Source organism: Diplotaxodon limnothrissa, linkage group LG11 (assembly GCF_057381915.1).
Source record: "Diplotaxodon limnothrissa isolate DT_005_m linkage group LG11, D_limnothrissa_male_GT1.1, whole genome shotgun sequence".
Taxonomy (NCBI): domain Eukaryota; kingdom Metazoa; phylum Chordata; class Actinopteri; order Cichliformes; family Cichlidae; genus Diplotaxodon; species Diplotaxodon limnothrissa.
The window spans coordinates 30,553,450-30,569,563 of NC_140606.1; the positions used below are offsets into that span (position 1 = coordinate 30,553,450).

The window sequence follows — 16,114 nt, forward strand, 5'->3', positions numbered from 1 at the left end:
ACGGTGTGGTGGTCTGGATCTGGGTGGAGTTAAGGATCCGTGTCACGCACACTGACAACTGGGAAGCACACACACAACAAACAGGTGTCTTCCTCCTCTTTCAGACGCACAGTCACACTTTCGGGGGGCCTCCTGTCCGCACACTGAACGCTCCTCTTTCCTTTATCTAACTTTTAAAACTCCCCGGAAATCATTTTGAAACACAGCTTTCACACAATGCACGCGGCACAGAAAGACACCACCTTCACCAAGATCTTTGTGGGAGGTCTTCCTTATCACACAACCGACTCAAGTCTGAGAAAATACTTCGAGGTGTTTGGAGAAATCGAAGAGGCCGTTGTTATCACTGACCGGCAGACGGGCAAATCCAGAGGTTATGGATTCGTAAGTAAATCTTGTAATTATATAACGATCCGGTCAGCTGAACAAGTCAAGTAGAATGCGCTGTTTCGCGTGCAGGAGTATAATCTCATGGAAAACGCGTTGTCCTAATTTAGGTGACCATGGCAGACCGGGCCTCTGCCGACCGAGCCTGCAAGGACCCCAACCCCATAATAGATGGAAGGAAAGCCAATGTGAACCTGGCGTATCTTGGGGCCAAACCCAGGGTCATTCAGCCAGGTGAGGGACTGGACCTCAGTTTTGTTTTTATTTTCTTTTACAATCGAATATAAAAAGAACTAAACTAAATTAAGCTAATTAAAGTTTATGGAAACAAATCTAAGAAAACTTGTAGGTATTTTTCTTCCTGGGTTATTTTTATTTTAAAGATTTTAAACAAATGTTTCACAATGGTCTGTATCAACTCCAGGCTTTGCATTTGGTGTGCCTCAGATCCATCCAGCATTCATCCAGAGACCTTACGGGTATGTGAAGCTACATTTTGTTTCTGTCACAAAAATCTGTCTCTATTAGAAATGCCCTTGACTATATTTTTTTCATTATTATTGTTTTAAACGTGTATTTATTATTGCCTCCATCTGTTTCACCCTGACTGATGACATGTGAGTGTACATGTGTGCCCCTCTGCTTGAGGTTGATTGTGAAGGAAGTGAGCGTTTGTCCCCAGCCACTGCAGGACTTGTCTTCATGTTGTCTATTTCTCTCTGATCTGACAGGGTCGGTAACGGTTAAAATAGCTGATGAAGTGACATGATGATTTGAGGAATAGCTGAGTCTGCATTGGGCAGAGCGCTAAAGTGTTACCTGTATACTCTGACATACACAAACGAACAGAAATGGTGACTAGATGCATGGAAATCTTCTCCTGTTGTTGTTTTCTTTGATGATTTTTTTTTTTCAGTTTTCCATAGTACATAGATTGGTGTGTGCCTTGTTTTCAGTATGATGTGGCGTTCAGCTTAACTGTGTGCTTACTTCTACTTGCAGTGGGGGGTGTGGGGCGTTCAGAAGGGGATTTTTTCATACAGACTTTTCCAGTCATCATAGGGAGTTATAACTCTGCGATGGGGTGTTGATTCTTTTTCCCGTTTTAATGATTGTGCTTTAGCCTGTGTTTTTATTTATTTATTCCTGGTTTCTGGTTAACATGAAGTTCACTGTGTTTTGTTGTCAAAAGGGGTTGGGGTTGACGATCACTCAGTGTGTTAATTTCAAATTCAATCCCCGGCAACAAAACAAACACTGGCTTGCATGTGGGAGTTCATTTTCTGTTTCCTTACCCATGATGCTGTGTTTTGTTTTGTTTTTTTGTTTTTTTTTATTGGGTTTTTTTTTTTTTTTCAATTAACCTACTGCTTTCATTTGTAGCTTACATCTACAGGTATATATACTGAACATTTTCTTTCTGATCAGTCACAAATATTCAGTGTTTTTTTTTTTTGCCATTACTCAAGTGGTGTGTATGAGTGTGTTCGATTGCCTCCCTCTTTGCAGAAAGGCTGTGCTTTGGTGAAGTAAGTTATTTTTTTAACAAAAAGGTTTCAAATTAAAGCTGGATCACTCTGCTGAAATTTTAGCGTTATGAATTCATTATTTTAGCTGTGACACATGAGTTTAGGTGTGCTCATATAGTCCCTGCAATATAGGGTGAAGACAAGAGCTCTTAGCTCATCTCTTAGGCAGCAGCTGTTGGCTACAGTGATCCGCATGGCCTCTCAAATTCAGATGGAAAAAAGGGAGTCACTCAGCAGCGCTGTTAATAATGTATGGCAGAGACGGAGCCGCTCGGCTGCGGACGACAGGTGGGACGAGCCATGCGCCCATGAGGCGTTTTGGTTATGTGCTGGGGATTACCCATGTGCCCTGGTGATTTACAATGCACCTTTATTTAGCTCTCCACTTGCAGGACGACAAAACCTCCATGCCCTCCTTTCAGTAGTCACACTTAAAGTCAGCTGTGACCTTTACAGCATTTAAACACTTTGTAGTAAAACCAAGTTGCGTCACAAAGCGAGGATACCAGCGTGATGGCTTCTGTCTTGTCAAGTTGAAAGCTGTTAAAGTAATTAGACGGGGTCACGCTCAAAAATAAGCATTGGGAGTTTTCTGGAATCGATGTGCCTCTATAAGACAAAAGAGTTAGCCTTTGTTTCGCCTCCCATTTTCACTTATCAGTGGGGACACCTTCAGTCTGATCGTAGTGAGGTGTAGGCAGTTGTTGAGGAGAGCTCTGCCATGTGTCACTGAAGGAGAAGATCAGCTTGTCCTTTTGCGATGACAAGAGGAGCAAAAATAGCATGCAGCCAGCCTCCCTTGTCACTCAAGTTGGCCGTGCGTGTGTATTTGCGCGGGGTGGTGGTATGTCTGGAAGGGTAGAAGAGGTGCACGTGTCAGTGGATAAATATACTTTACACCTGCTCCTCGGTGTATTTGGTTAGCGTGACTCTGACAGAAGTTTAAAGTGGAGGCAAGTTTACCCAGATACAAAGGTTGTATGTTTCCATCATCATCAAATGGAGATGTCCCTTTATTACACAGTCTTGTTTATTTCTTTTTCAAACAGCCATCTGCACAACATGATACAGCTAAGCACCTACTTTTGATAAGATGCTGTATGGTTACTTTAACAGCTACGTGCAAAACAGTCATTTTTTTCTTTTTCTTTTGCGTTTAAGGACCTATTAACATGTGTGGGCATGCTTGTATGTGTGGTGTTGGTGTTGCAGTATGTGGGCAGAACCATGTCCATTTCTCGAACTGATATGTTGTGTTTTTGCGATAAGCTCGCATTTTGTCAAATATGGTTTTCAGTGAAGCGTTGGGGTGCAGAGCTTGGCTATGTCTTCTTTTAATGCCTCACTGTGTTTCAGATTCGGGTGCTTTTTGAAATTTAAAGCTACGCTTGTGTTTCTTTGTGGTTTTTGCTGCTTTTTAACGTTTCATTTCTAGGTAGGGTTTTTATTTTTTCCGTTAATGAATGGATTTGCTGTGTTCTGAGGACTGGACTGACATATTTGGCACCTGCTTTTCAGTTTTCCAGCGTTGGAAAGATGACTGACTGTGGCTCTGTTCTGACCCTGTGCATCTTTGTGTCCTACAGGATCCCAGCTCATTATGTCTTCCCTCAAGCCTTTGTCCAACCCAGCGTGGTGATCCCTCATGTACAACCGTCTGCGGCTACAGCAACAGCTGCCGCTGCCACTTCCCCATACCTTGACTATACTGGAGCAGCTTATGCCCAATACTCTGCAGCTGCTGCGACTGCTGCTGCTGCAGCTGCTGCCTATGAGCAGTATCCGTACGCAGCTTCACCAGCACCGACGAGCTACATGACTACAGCGGGGTATGGGTACGCTGTCCAGCAGCCGCTTGCCACCGCTGCCACCCCAGGAGCAGCAGCAGCTGCTGCGGCCTTCAGTCAGTATCAGCCTCAGCAGCTCCAGACAGATCGCATGCAGTAAAACCTTTAAGACTACCTTACAGAAAGAAAAGAAGGGGAGGTGAGCTCTTTCCACGAAGAGGGTGAAGGGAGGAGATGCAGACAGATTGAGGCTGATTTAAAAAGAAAAGAAAGGTTGTCACTTCCAGGTTTTAACTAAGCAGAACCTCTACCAAAGAGCGAGAAGACAATGTTGAGACAAGTGAGGAATGTATATTTTATTCAAGTGAGATCAGTATTGGATATAAATGAATATTTAATATTTATTCAGCAGTAAAAAATTTGTCAGGTTAACTGAAGTTGACTCACTGGACATCAAGACAGCTGTTGCTGAGTTTTGTATATATGTTGCAGGGGTAAGTCCAAAGTGCATTCATGTCTTATGATCAGATTTCTTCCACGCTAATTTAAAAATCAGCGATAACACCTGGCGACAGTATGTTACACCTTCATGCAGTTCTCAGTATTGAAATAGTTTCGGACCATTTTTTTTCTTTTTGTTTCACAAAGCTATCCAGGCACTGATGGAAACGTCAGTGTTTATTAAGACTTTTTATATATATATACACATATATATTATTGTTTGGAGTGAGGTAGATTAGAGACCCTTGGGAAAAGAAATCCCTTTTAAAAAGTATTTTTTTCTGCGGTACATAAGACAAAATGCTCTGGTGACAGCTGAAGCTGGTAAAAGCACTCGCGCGTCTTCCCTTTTAATCACTCAAGTATGTTCAGCTAAAGGGAAGAAACGCTGTTGAATGTGAATCTTTCATTTTCATAAAATGTTTCATCGTGTGTTTAAATTATGCTATTTATGTATTTATTATGGAGCCTTACAGCAATAAACCCTTTGTTTTCATATGTTAGTATAAAAGTCTACTGTGGAACATGTCCATGTGTGCTGCTGCATTTCTCATGATCAAGAGCATATGATGGATGTGAACGCTAGGCTTTGCAAAGCTGTCGTCTGTATAAAGAACAAATGATGAGTGGAAAGGTAGCAGTAACTTTAAAGTGTTTCTTTTTTTCTATACTGTTCTGTTGTTTTTATGTTGTCTAATAGATTAATAGCTCTTTAATGTCACTTTTGATACTTGACTAATTTGATAACTGAGAGGCTGTTTTTAAAATTGATCACATTTTATGTCTTTTGACATTAAAGGTTTTCTGATGCAAGAGCAACAGCTGTTGACCTTGTAATGCATGACTCAACTATACAGATATTTTATTTGGGAAATAAATCAAAATTTACCTTCAACTGTTTCTGTGTTCTTGTTTAATTGTTTGGCAGTATGAAAGAAGATTCTCCAGGTTTCTAAAAGGACGTTTAAAGCTGTTCTTTGGATGTTGGCTGCCTTTTGCTCTGTTCTCCATCAAGATGACTGTGTTTTAGGGATAGCTGTAAACACTCGCTGTTATCTCTCTCTCCTGACCTCTTCCATTCATACCGATGATGATTTGAACCCAAAACCTTCACCTTTGGATTCATCACTCCATAAAATGTGTCCTCACTCATGTTCAGGGCTGACAATCCTTAAGAATGGCGTCTTGACAGCCACCTTCCTCTGAGACCATTTTTGATGAGGCTTCAGTGAACAGCAGATGGAACCGCTTATAGGTCAGGTTCTGTGTCAGGTCTAATAAACGATTTTTCTCTAATATCTCTCGGTTTTTCTTACCAAAGCTGCTGCCTCCTGACACCTGCTGGTTAATGTGAGTATTGCACACCATTGAGTCGTGACACCTTGAGCTCTGTGGTATGTTTTCCCACGAACGCCTGTCTCACATTGAGCACATTACTTTCAATTTTACTCACACGTTGGGCGGAGCTGAAGGCCAGCGGCACTGCCAGGCCTGACGCATTCAAGCCATATCAAAATTACTTAAGGAGGTTCTTTGATTTGTTTTTAATTTTAAGATTTGCTAAAGCATTTATGCACACACTATACGTTGAATACCAATGACATAGGGGGCGAAATCTTCTCTTACAAAAATGCTGGTTAATCACGTGAAAGTTAAGCGAACATGACCTGACGTCGGTCAAAGTAACTCATTTAAAAGAAATTTAAACATGGCTTAGTTGATATCGAGTTTTGGTGTTTATGTGACGTATTTAAAAAAAAAAAAAATATATATATATATATATATATATATATATATATATATATATATATATATATATATATATATATATATATATATATATATAGCCAGTGTCCTATCAGAAAACTTTCTATCTTTACGGAAAGAAAAAGCTCGCAAATCATTGCGGTGAGAACATCGGTATCACCTGTCCCATTTCTCCCATGTTTCGTGAACGCATTCCGTCTGTCGAGCGCGTTAAGAGGAAGTCGTTCTTTAGCAATCACAGTGCCTTAAAATTCAAAAAACCTGCAAAACGACACCCACAAATGATTCAAAGGGAAGCCATTTGGAACTGAAACGTTTCTTCCCAGCACTGTGAGTAGCATTTAGAGACTTCAGCTATCATAACTGTTGATCTCTGCTTCCTTTCGCCTGCCTTTTTTTTTTTTTTTTAGAAAAACATGTCTATATTATGTTAATCAATTTAACAGAAAAAAAACCTCACATGCTAATTCGTTCTTTGTCAGAAATATGACATGTATTCCCATGTCTTATTTTAATTCAGAGGGCAGAATACGTGAGCTAAAGGATGAAAGTCAGATTTGTGGCCTATTTCTTTTATCCTGTAAACCTCGCGATTCTCGGGATGTTTCAAACGGTGCCGATTCTTTTCTTTTTTTTTTTCGACCCTGGTGTCAAGTGAGCTCCACATGTGGACTCGTGCTAGCGGCAGAAGCACTGACAATATGTACAGTGGTTACAAAACGCTTGTTTTAATTGAGATATCGGTGTTTGTGGGAAAACAATAGGTACCGGAAGTAACCGCTTCCACGTGACTTCTGTATCGCTGCGTGTGTATGTGTATACTCGCTGCCAACATTATCTGTCAAGTAGCATATTTGTTGTTCTTCTTTGTATTTTATGCTTTTCAGAGGTTATCTCGTATCCCTGCGCACCGGACGGTATCTGCTCCTGATCTAAGGCGGAGATGACTACCGAGAAGACTGAATACACTCCCGTGGTGGTGGGAGCATCTCAGCCACCTCTCCCCGGGCAGCCAGCATTTCCCGTTGCCTTTGGCACGAACGTGCCGGGTCCAAGTACGCTCGAGGGCCACGTACCTGGTGCTGGTGTCCATCCCTTCCCTCCACCGACTGCGTTTGCACCCGGTGTCCCGGGAGATTTCGGAATGGCCGTGAACCCCAACCAAGGACAGTCAGGATTCGCCAACCCATCATATCCTGCATATCCTCCACCAGCATATGGCTTTAATGAAAATAGCGCAGGTGGGTGTTTGAAACACTGCCACTTTTTTTTTTCTTTTAACTTTGTTCTCAGTTTGTCATTGCCATTGCAGGAGAAGTTTTCCATAATGAGGATCCACCAGCTTTTCATGAGAATCAAGAGTTTGATTTTGGATTGGATAACAAGACCATACGACGAGCGTTTATACGAAAGGTAAGAAGATGCTTCGGTTATTTTGAGCCACATATATTTGTAATATTTTCATCAAGTATCTTTGAAATAATCAGCAGGGTTATGTTACTTAAAGCTGAAACAAATGACTAAAACGAATATTTCCTACTTGGTAGGGTCAAACAGATACTTCAGTACAAACAAGATATTTACCTTGTTTATTATTTACAAATGTGTGTTCACTTTTCCCTACAGGTATTCTTGGTGTTAACCGCTCAGCTCATGGTGACATTCGCATTCGTGGCTGTTTTCACCTTTGTGGAACAGGTCAAGGTGTTTGTAGCGGCGAACATGTGGACATATTTGGTGTCCTACATTGTGTTCTTTGTGTCCATTTGCGTGATCAGCTGCTGTGGAAATGTTCGTCGTAGACACCCTTGGAACCTGGTTGCACTGGTAAGCCAGGGGGTGTTTTCGTCACTGTGTAGATTTTGGGGAAGGAAATCCTACTTGCACTTATGTAACTCCTTCTTTCAAAAACTGAGTTGGTTAATTTATAAGAAGTCGAGGGGTCGGGCAGCTTTTGTCCTAAAGTGTTGACATTTTGTACTTGAGGTTTACAGTAAAAAGTTGTGTAACTGTAAAATCATCTGTGATTTATCTGCCCGCTGATGTACTGTGCTTGTCTTCTTTACAGTCCATTTTGACTCTAAGTATGTCCTACATGGTGGGAATGATCGCCAGCTTCCATGAAACCGATTCGGTGATCATGGCTGTGGGCATCACAGCAATTGTGTGCTTCACGGTGGTCATCTTCTCTCTGCAGGTTTGTACCTGTAGATCTCTGCCTCTGGTCTACATGTCGAGTGCGTTAATCATTCTTCAATATGTAAATAATCATAGGTTTTTCTTCTTCCAACAGACCAAGTATGACTTTACTTCCTGTTACGGGGTACTTTTCGTCTGTTTAATTGTCTTGATTGTCTTTGGCTTCCTCTGCATCTTCATCCGTGACAAAATCCTGCATATTGTCTATGCTGGACTGGGAGCATTACTCTTCACCTGTGTAAGTCCTTAAACAAACTTGTCACTACTGCTAGGTCGGATTTGTGCGAAATTTTGTGTTGGTGCTTTTATTTTGTGATGCTGTAACCTAATCTAAATTGGTCACACATCAAAACAACAGTAATCAGCTGACATTTGTTTAGGGTCTTTCTTTAGAGTTCAGGGTTTATTCGTGTACCTTGTGGCTGGATTTCATACAGATGCTTTTCACAGAAGTCTGGTCAGTGGTTATAAGAAGGAGCAGACAGTCACAGAAAATAAGGAAGAAAGAAATGAACAAGACAGACTTTAAGAAACACCTGTCTTCAACCCAGACTTGCCACAGCACCCCAGGCAGCATTAAAGATGTAAACATTCGGTGTGACAGCAGTGTTTGTTTTCAGAAACATTACCATCACAGAACAGCTTTTTAATAATTAAAGGACTACACTCACCAGACACTGTTAGCTGTACCAGGCTAGATCCCGTTTTGCTCTCAGAACTCTAATTCTACATGGCAGGATGGATCCATGCTTTTTTATAATTTACACCAAATTCTGACCTTGCACCCGGTGTGGTCTTCTGCTGCTGTAGCCTATCTGCCAAGGTTCCACCCATTCTGGTGCTCATTTTAGCTGTAGCTACATATTCCTGCCTTGTTATTGGCTAATTAGATATTTGCTTTAACAAGCAGTTAAACCAGTATACCCAGTGAAGTGACTGGTGAGTGTACATTTAAACGAATGGCATGTTGAGTCTGGTCGGAAAGGGAATAAAGTGAAAGTGAATAACAGAGTGGTGGTTTCGCAGAGACACATTATTGAAGCTTTAAAGGTTATTTGAATGTTCATCTGGACAAGCAAAATGAAACCAACCTATCTCCGTAGCTTGATAGTGGCGCTAACTGTAATTTGGATAATGGAAACTGGAACTAATGTTGCACCACACATGAACAGAAGTCAGATCTTTATATATAAATTTTACTTTTTTTTTTTTTCTTTTTTTTCCTGTTATTTATTGGTGAAAATCTTTGACTGTATTAAATTTGTGTGTTGCAGTTCTTGGCTGTGGACACTCAGATGCTTCTTGGCAACAAGGAACTGGCCCTGAGTCCCGAGGAATACGTCTTTGCTGCTCTAAACCTGTACACAGACATCATCAACATCTTCCTCTACATTCTCGCCATCATTGGCAGAGCCAGAGGAGGCTGAGCAAAGGGAGCGACAATCAAAACTGTTTTCTGTTCAAACACAGAAGCGAATTCTGATAATGTTGATTTTTGCTTTGCTTTGTAGTGTGTATTCGTTACATAGTTGAAGATTGCTTTTGCTTCACCCAGTAAATGTAGTTTTTGTATGATGCTATGTAGTGTAAGTAGGACCACATAGCCTCCAGCTTAGAGATTGCTACAGTTTTCTGCAGTATATGTACAAAACTTGTATTTTGGTTTAGAAAATTGTATCCTATGCCAAACAAAACCATTAAAAAGGACAAAGGTTTGCCAAAATGATCCCAAGGTTTTTTCTTTTTGTTTTGGTGGGGTTTTTTTGTTTGTTTTTTTTACCAGGAGGAGTTTTAATTAGCCAGAAGAGTGCTTTGTTGATATCTAGTCTCATTAGCATGTGGACTTTGGGATTGTTTTGTCAAATTTTTGTTTGCTGGGATCAAAAGTGAATCTTTAATGCTTAACCTAAAAAAAACCAGCAGAAATAAGGGCTAAAATGTGCAGTAGATGAAACCGTAACTGCAGCCAAACCTAAATATAAATGTATGCGACTCCATGACAGCTAGGCAAGATTAATCCAATGATGAATTAATGGTCATTCCTTCATGTATCGAGGAAACTTAAAATCTTGATGCGCTCTCTCTTTCTCTCTCTCTCTTTCTCTCTCTCTCTCTCTCTTTCTCTTTCTCTGTTTTCATTGAACTAAAAGAATCCTGTCAAAGTCAACTGCTGCCAGAGTTCTGTTGTCATTTGAATTGATACAGTTTTGTTTTGGGGGCATTTTGCGGCTTAGCTGTGAAACTGAGACCCTCCAATGAATCTGGAGCAAACTGCTGTGGCCTTGCGGTTAAAAAATGACCAGCTCAGGCAGGACAATGATCAGCTGAAGTCGATATTAAGTGTGGTCAAAGAAAACATAGACCTCAGAGCTAGGATGGAGAGCTTCAACAAAGACACTCTGGAGGAATTAACAGGTATTGTGGTTTTCTTTGCCACCAGGTGGTGGCATCAGTGTTGACTTCTGACTGGCTTTGCTTAGAAATCTATATTTTTTACTTCTTTAAACAAGTAATGTTATGTCTACGTGATGTATAGTAAAGTGTAAGCATTTATAAATATATTTTTTCTGTATTTTATTAATCGTCCTTAATATGTAGATCCAGCATTTTAAAAAACAACACTTCGTAGTAGAATAAATGGACCCAGGCTATTTTAAAGAAAAATAGCCTGGGTCCAATCACTTTGTCCTCAATCTCTCTGTATTAATGACTAATAAATATTATTTTCAGTGTACATTAAAGTATTTTCAAGTTAATTGTTTGAATGGCATTGCCCCGTTCTTTGAAGCGTACAAAGGCTAGCGAGGGCAACAATAGATCCTTGGTAAATGCATGTGCAGCATAATGACAATTGCTTTTATTTAATTTAATTTATAGAGGCGTATTTGTTATCCTGCATATTACGAGCAACATGCTTTTCAGGCATCTGTGGTTAAAAAAAGAGTGGTTCAAATACAGTACGATAATATAAAGTACTAGAGAGATAAAAGGGGTAATTTAAGTCAAATTGGGTTATAAAATGGGACATTTTGGGGGGAATGTCATTACAGACACACACTCTCTAATCCTTCGGTTAATCCATACTTTAAAATCAGGTCTATGCCATGGGGTCAACCAGCTCAGAAGGACTGAAACAAGTGTGATGGGGTTACGCCTCCACTCTGGAGTTACAATCAAAGAAAAGCTTTTGCAATAATCACTGGTTTATTAGACAACTTTCACTGTGCACATACCTCTGATTTTCTGCTTGTTCTTAATGACGAATAACAAGGCCGTTGTTTTTTATCAGTTTGCTCCATCTCAGGAACAGAACCATTAACTCAGTGGCAGCGCACCTTTGATGAGAAACAATTCAGAAAAGACTTGCAACAAACCAAACCCAAATGGGAACATCGATCTTCGTCTCCCATCGACTTCAAGTCTTTCATCCAAAGCTCTCTGCACACAGACGCAGATGAGACAGCTGAGCGTCACAGCCGCAGAACTGATGTTCTTCTTGACAGCAAGGGTGATTGTTACTTCAAATGTAGAAAATGTTTGAGCTGTAATTGCACTGTTGACACTCTAAGAAAGGAATAATTCATTTTTATTATCTATCTTCAGCCCCAAACAGGCTTCTTGGAGAGATTTGCTATCAGCTGGATAGGAGAATTCTCTCCTACATCTTCCAGGGTCACACGAGGCTCTACGGTTTCATAATGGCCAATATACCAAACAAGATCATAGAGGTAAGAATTATCACAATGATATAATGAGGAGCTCAATTTAATTAGTACAAATGTGTCTGTTGAGGAGTTTCCTGTTTAATATGGCAGTGCTCATATTCACCTTTTATTTACTCATTACAGGTTAGCACACATCCACTGACAGGGAAGGTGGACCAAGGCTATCAGCTTCATCTCACTCAGAGGCATGCAGAGCTCGTGGAAAGGCTGAGCCAGCGTGGGTATAAAGAAGCACTTCACCCTCCTTTTACTGAGTTCATTGTGAACACCTACGGGATCCTAACGGAAAGGCCAAGTGAACACAGCACACAGGAAATGGACTACAATAATCCAGACTTCCTGAAGAAGGTGATAATGACCACTGCACCTAGAAAGCTTCACAAGGACCTGCTGGTTGTGCTCACTTGCCTCTGCATGATGGCAGAAATGGACAGAAAGCCACTTCTTTTTTGGTAGCTCCAGATCCAAATTTGGCTTTGCACCATCCTGAAGCTGGAATAAATGATTCGACATAGCAAATAATGTGTGTCTATGATTTTGTGCTTAATGAAAAATGTCTGCCATTTGATAGAGAAACCCAAAAATGAAACTCACAATTGCACATGTGTTTAGTCATTTCAACAACACCAATCAGCCAGCTTTATTTAACCAGAAAAACAATGAAGTATCCAGGGGGTTTAAAACTGTCACACACAAATAAGAAGCACAGCTTGATGACAGATGTCTTAACAGTAATTTGATTTCAGCCAATATTCAGTGCAGTGTGGACTATGGTATCCCCAACATTGGGGATCATGAGATACAGCATCAGGAAGTTTTCGTGGACCTAACTTTAAAGAGGTGATACTACAAAATGGCCGATATAGGTCTAATGCAATCTGGAGTTCTGTTTCCTCGCTTTGTTTCACATGTGAAGTAATCTGTTATTCTACAGTACTTTCTAAAATCTCAAGGCACCCCTCATTTTTGCTTGCAGTGACGTTCTTGTCATTTTTAAATAGTCCTGAAAAATAACTTTTCGGGATTTCTGAGGATCTATCAAAGTTTTTCTTTGCACATTGGCTGCTTCCTCAGCCTGATTAAGTCAGACGAATTTGTTTGTTTGCTTGTCTGTTAAACCACCAGAAATTGGAAGTGTTACAACTGACCCACGTTACAACTATCCCCGGTCTCCCCTACTGTATATGCTATGCATTTTTAAAAACTGAAATTGAAGCAGGACAGTTGCTGGCTCCGCAGTATGTAGTTTAGTTTGTCGTCAAGTAGGACTTTATAATTTTACTTTTATTATCGGAAAGTTTCATTTGTTACGTTAAGTCATATTTACGTCACTAACAATAAGTAAATATACTTAAAACAATTCAAGAAAAAAACACATGTATGGAAAATAAACAGCACAGTGACTTAGAAATATCAAATTCAATGGAGTTTTTCATTTGGCGAACAACAGCAGCTGATGCTGTAGGTCGCCCCAGGTGAGGTCACGTGCCATACGGGGCAGACACCATGACAACTCTGTAGGGGTGTGGCTTAATAACGTGACACACACCGAGCAATAAGAGCAATATGGTTTTATGTATGTTCAAAAGGACTGCTTTACTAATGTTATTATCTGCTTTCAAGCTAGACCGTACGTGTTTTCTACCGAGCATGTGCGAACAATACAAAGAAATGAAATAAAATAAACATTTCAACCGGCTGCTCGTTGTGTGGGTTCATCAAACGGACTGTGCCAGTTTACATGCTAAGGTAAGTAGACGTGTGACTTTGGGATTGTTTTGTCAAATTTTTGTTTGCTGGGATCAAAAGTGAATCTTTAATGCTTAACCTAAAAAAAACCCAGCAGAAATAAGGGCTAAAATGTGCAGTAGATGAAACCGTAACTGCAGCCAAACCTAAATATAAATGTATGCGACTCCATGACAGCTAGGCAAGATTAATCCAATGATGAAACCTTTTAAAAAGTGATGAATTAATGGTCATTCCTTCATGTATCGAGGAAACTTAAAATCTTGATGCGCTCTCTCTTTCTCTCTCTCTTTCTCTCTCTCTCTTTCTCTCTCTCTCTTTCTCTCTCTCTTTCTCTCTCTCTCTTTCTCTGTTTTCATTGAACTAAAAGAATCCTGTCAAAGTCAACTGCTGCCAGAGTTCTGTTGTCATTTGAATTGATACAGTTTTGTTTTGGGGGCATTTTGCGGCTTAGCTGTGAAACTGAGACCCTCCAATGAATCTGGAGCAAACTGCTGTGGCCTTGCGGTTAAAAAATGACCAGCTCAGGCAGGACAATGATCAGCTGAAGTCGATATTAAGTGTGGTCAAAGAAAACATAGACCTCAGAGCTAGGATGGAGAGCTTCAACAAAGACACTCTGGAGGAATTAACAGGTATTGTGGTTTTCTTTGCCACCAGGTGGTGGCATCAGTGTTGACTTCTGACTGGCTTTGCTTAGAAATCTATATTTTTTACTTCTTTAAACAAGTAATGTTATGTCTACGTGATGTATAGTAAAGTGTAAGCATTTATAAATATATTTTTTCTGTATTTTATTAATCGTCCTTAATATGTAGATCCAGCATTTTAAAAAACAACACTTCGTAGTAGAATAAATGGACCCAGGCTATTTTAAAGAAAAATAGCCTGGGTCCAATCACTTTGTCCTCAATCTCTCTGTATTAATGACTAATAAATATTATTTTCAGTGTACATTAAAGTATTTTCAAGTTAATTGTTTGAATGGCATTGCCCCGTTCTTTGAAGCGTACAAAGGCTAGCGAGGGCAACAATAGATCCTTGGTAAATGCATGTGCAGCATAATGACAATTGCTTTTATTTAATTTAATTTATAGAGGCGTATTTGTTATCCTGCATATTACGAGCAACATGCTTTTCAGGCATCTGTGGTTAAAAAAAGAGTGGTTCAAATACAGTACGATAATATAAAGTACTAGAGAGATAAAAGGGGTAATTTAAGTCAAATTGGGTTATAAAATGGGACATTTTGGGGGGAATGTCATTACAGACACACACTCTCTAATCCTTCGGTTAATCCATACTTTAAAATCAGGTCTATGCCATGGGGTCAACCAGCTCAGAAGGACTGAAACAAGTGTGATGGGGTTACGCCTCCACTCTGGAGTTACAATCAAAGAAAAGCTTTTGCAATAATCACTGGTTTATTAGACAACTTTCACTGTGCACATACCTCTGATTTTCTGCTTGTTCTTAATGACGAATAACAAGGCCGTTGTTTTTTATCAGTTTGCTCCATCTCAGGAACAGAACCATTAACTCAGTGGCAGCGCACCTTTGATGAGAAACAATTCAGAAAAGACTTGCAACAAACCAAACCCAAATGGGAACATCGATCTTCGTCTCCCATCGACTTCAAGTCTTTCATCCAAAGCTCTCTGCACACAGACGCAGATGAGACAGCTGAGCGTCACAGCCGCAGAACTGATGTTCTTCTTGACAGCAAGGGTGATTGTTACTTCAAATGTAGAAAATGTTTGAGCTGTAATTGCACTGTTGACACTCTAAGAAAGGAATAATTCATTTTTATTATCTATCTTCAGCCCCAAACAGGCTTCTTGGAGAGATTTGCTATCAGCTGGATAGGAGAATTCTCTCCTACATCTTCCAGGGTCACACGAGGCTCTACGGTTTCATAATGGCCAATATACCAAACAAGATCATAGAGGTAAGAATTATCACAATGATATAATGAGGAGCTCAATTTAATTAGTACAAATGTGTCTGTTGAGGAGTTTCCTGTTTAATATGGCAGTGCTCATATTCACCTTTTATTTACTCATTACAGGTTAGCACACATCCACTGACAGGGAAGGTGGACCAAGGCTATCAGCTTCATCTCACTCAGAGGCATGCAGAGCTCGTGGAAAGGCTGAGCCAGCGTGGGTATAAAGAAGCACTTCACCCTCCTTTTACTGAGTTCATTGTGAACACCTACGGGATCCTAACGGAAAGGCCAAGTGAACACAGCACACAGGAAATGGACTACAATAATCCAGACTTCCTGAAGAAGGTGATAATGACCACTGCACCTAGAAAGCTTCACAAGGACCTGCTGGTTGTGCTCACTTGCCTCTGCATGATGGCAGAAATGGACAGAAAGCCACTTCTTTTTTGGTAGCTCCAGATCCAAATTTGGCTTTGCACCATCCTGAAGCTGGAATAAATGATTCGACATAGCAAATAATGT

General features: G+C 40.3%; 4 protein-coding genes across 8 annotated transcripts; all 4 read left to right on the top strand.

The window, feature by feature from the left end:
* The first annotated feature begins 64 nt into the window (after positions 1–64).
* On the top strand, positions 65–5,809 carry rbm24b (RNA binding motif protein 24b). Its single transcript, XM_085366604.1, has 4 exons — positions 65–384; positions 498–621; positions 812–866; positions 3,503–5,809. Exons 1-4 carry the CDS (start codon positions 217–219, stop codon positions 3,861–3,863), a joined length of 708 nt encoding a protein of 235 aa, XP_085222730.1. The 5' UTR covers positions 65–216; the 3' UTR covers positions 3,864–5,809.
* A 300-nt stretch (positions 5,810–6,109) lies between these two features.
* Positions 6,110–10,188, top strand: grinab (glutamate receptor, ionotropic, N-methyl D-aspartate-associated protein 1b (glutamate binding)). The gene is made up of 7 exons (XM_085365750.1): positions 6,110–6,301; positions 6,859–7,212; positions 7,284–7,384; positions 7,598–7,798; positions 8,040–8,168; positions 8,265–8,408; positions 9,445–10,188. Exons 2-7 carry the CDS (start codon positions 6,915–6,917, stop codon positions 9,595–9,597), a joined length of 1,026 nt encoding a protein of 341 aa, XP_085221876.1. The 5' UTR covers positions 6,110–6,301; positions 6,859–6,914; the 3' UTR covers positions 9,598–10,188.
* An 81-nt stretch (positions 10,189–10,269) lies between these two features.
* Positions 10,270–12,351, top strand: LOC146623170 (speriolin-like protein). Of its 3 annotated transcripts, none has more exons than XM_085365753.1 (4): positions 10,270–10,590; positions 11,495–11,684; positions 11,774–11,898; positions 12,019–12,351. In XM_085365753.1, exons 1-4 carry the CDS (start codon positions 10,426–10,428, stop codon positions 12,349–12,351), a joined length of 813 nt encoding a protein of 270 aa, XP_085221879.1. In that variant the 5' UTR covers positions 10,270–10,425. The 3 variants fall into 3 exon arrangements, with proteins under 3 accessions (XP_085221879.1, XP_085221878.1, XP_085221877.1); XM_085365752.1 differs by having other exon boundaries at positions 10,270–10,585; positions 11,460–11,678; XM_085365751.1 differs by having other exon boundaries at positions 10,270–10,585; positions 11,481–11,714.
* Positions 12,352–13,989: 1,638 nt separating this feature from the next.
* On the top strand, positions 13,990–16,045 carry LOC146623171 (speriolin-like protein). 3 transcript variants are annotated; one of them, XM_085365756.1, is made up of 4 exons: positions 13,990–14,284; positions 15,189–15,378; positions 15,468–15,592; positions 15,713–16,045. In XM_085365756.1, exons 1-4 carry the CDS (start codon positions 14,120–14,122, stop codon positions 16,043–16,045), a joined length of 813 nt encoding a protein of 270 aa, XP_085221882.1. In that variant the 5' UTR covers positions 13,990–14,119. The 3 variants fall into 3 exon arrangements, with proteins under 3 accessions (XP_085221882.1, XP_085221881.1, XP_085221880.1); XM_085365755.1 differs by having other exon boundaries at positions 13,990–14,279; positions 15,154–15,372; XM_085365754.1 differs by having other exon boundaries at positions 13,990–14,279; positions 15,175–15,408.
* The last annotated feature ends 69 nt before the right edge of the window (positions 16,046–16,114 follow it).

Excerpts from the sequence above, each read along its gene's own strand:
- rbm24b (XM_085366604.1), top strand. The coding sequence starts at position 217 with ATGCACGCGGCACAGAAAGACACCACCTTCACCAAGATCTTTGTGGGA. Across the intron at positions 385-497 it reads AATCCAGAGGTTATGGATTC|GTGACCATGGCAGACCGGGC; the intron begins GTAAGTAAATCT and ends GTCCTAATTTAG. Across the intron at positions 622-811 it reads ACCCAGGGTCATTCAGCCAG|GCTTTGCATTTGGTGTGCCT; the intron begins GTGAGGGACTGG and ends TATCAACTCCAG.
- LOC146623170 (XM_085365751.1), top strand. The coding sequence starts at position 10,426 with ATGAATCTGGAGCAAACTGCTGTGGCCTTGCGGTTAAAAAATGACCAG. Across the intron at positions 10,586-11,480 it reads CACTCTGGAGGAATTAACAG|AACCATTAACTCAGTGGCAG; the intron begins GTATTGTGGTTT and ends TCTCAGGAACAG. Across the intron at positions 11,899-12,018 it reads TACCAAACAAGATCATAGAG|GTTAGCACACATCCACTGAC; the intron begins GTAAGAATTATC and ends TACTCATTACAG.
- LOC146623171 (XM_085365754.1), top strand. The coding sequence starts at position 14,120 with ATGAATCTGGAGCAAACTGCTGTGGCCTTGCGGTTAAAAAATGACCAG. Across the intron at positions 14,280-15,174 it reads CACTCTGGAGGAATTAACAG|AACCATTAACTCAGTGGCAG; the intron begins GTATTGTGGTTT and ends TCTCAGGAACAG. Across the intron at positions 15,409-15,467 it reads ATGTAGAAAATGTTTGAGCT|CCCCAAACAGGCTTCTTGGA; the intron begins GTAATTGCACTG and ends ATCTATCTTCAG.
- grinab (XM_085365750.1), top strand. The coding sequence starts at position 6,915 with ATGACTACCGAGAAGACTGAATACACTCCCGTGGTGGTGGGAGCATCT. Across the intron at positions 7,213-7,283 it reads CTTTAATGAAAATAGCGCAG|GAGAAGTTTTCCATAATGAG; the intron begins GTGGGTGTTTGA and ends TTGCCATTGCAG. Across the intron at positions 8,169-8,264 it reads TGGTCATCTTCTCTCTGCAG|ACCAAGTATGACTTTACTTC; the intron begins GTTTGTACCTGT and ends TTCTTCCAACAG.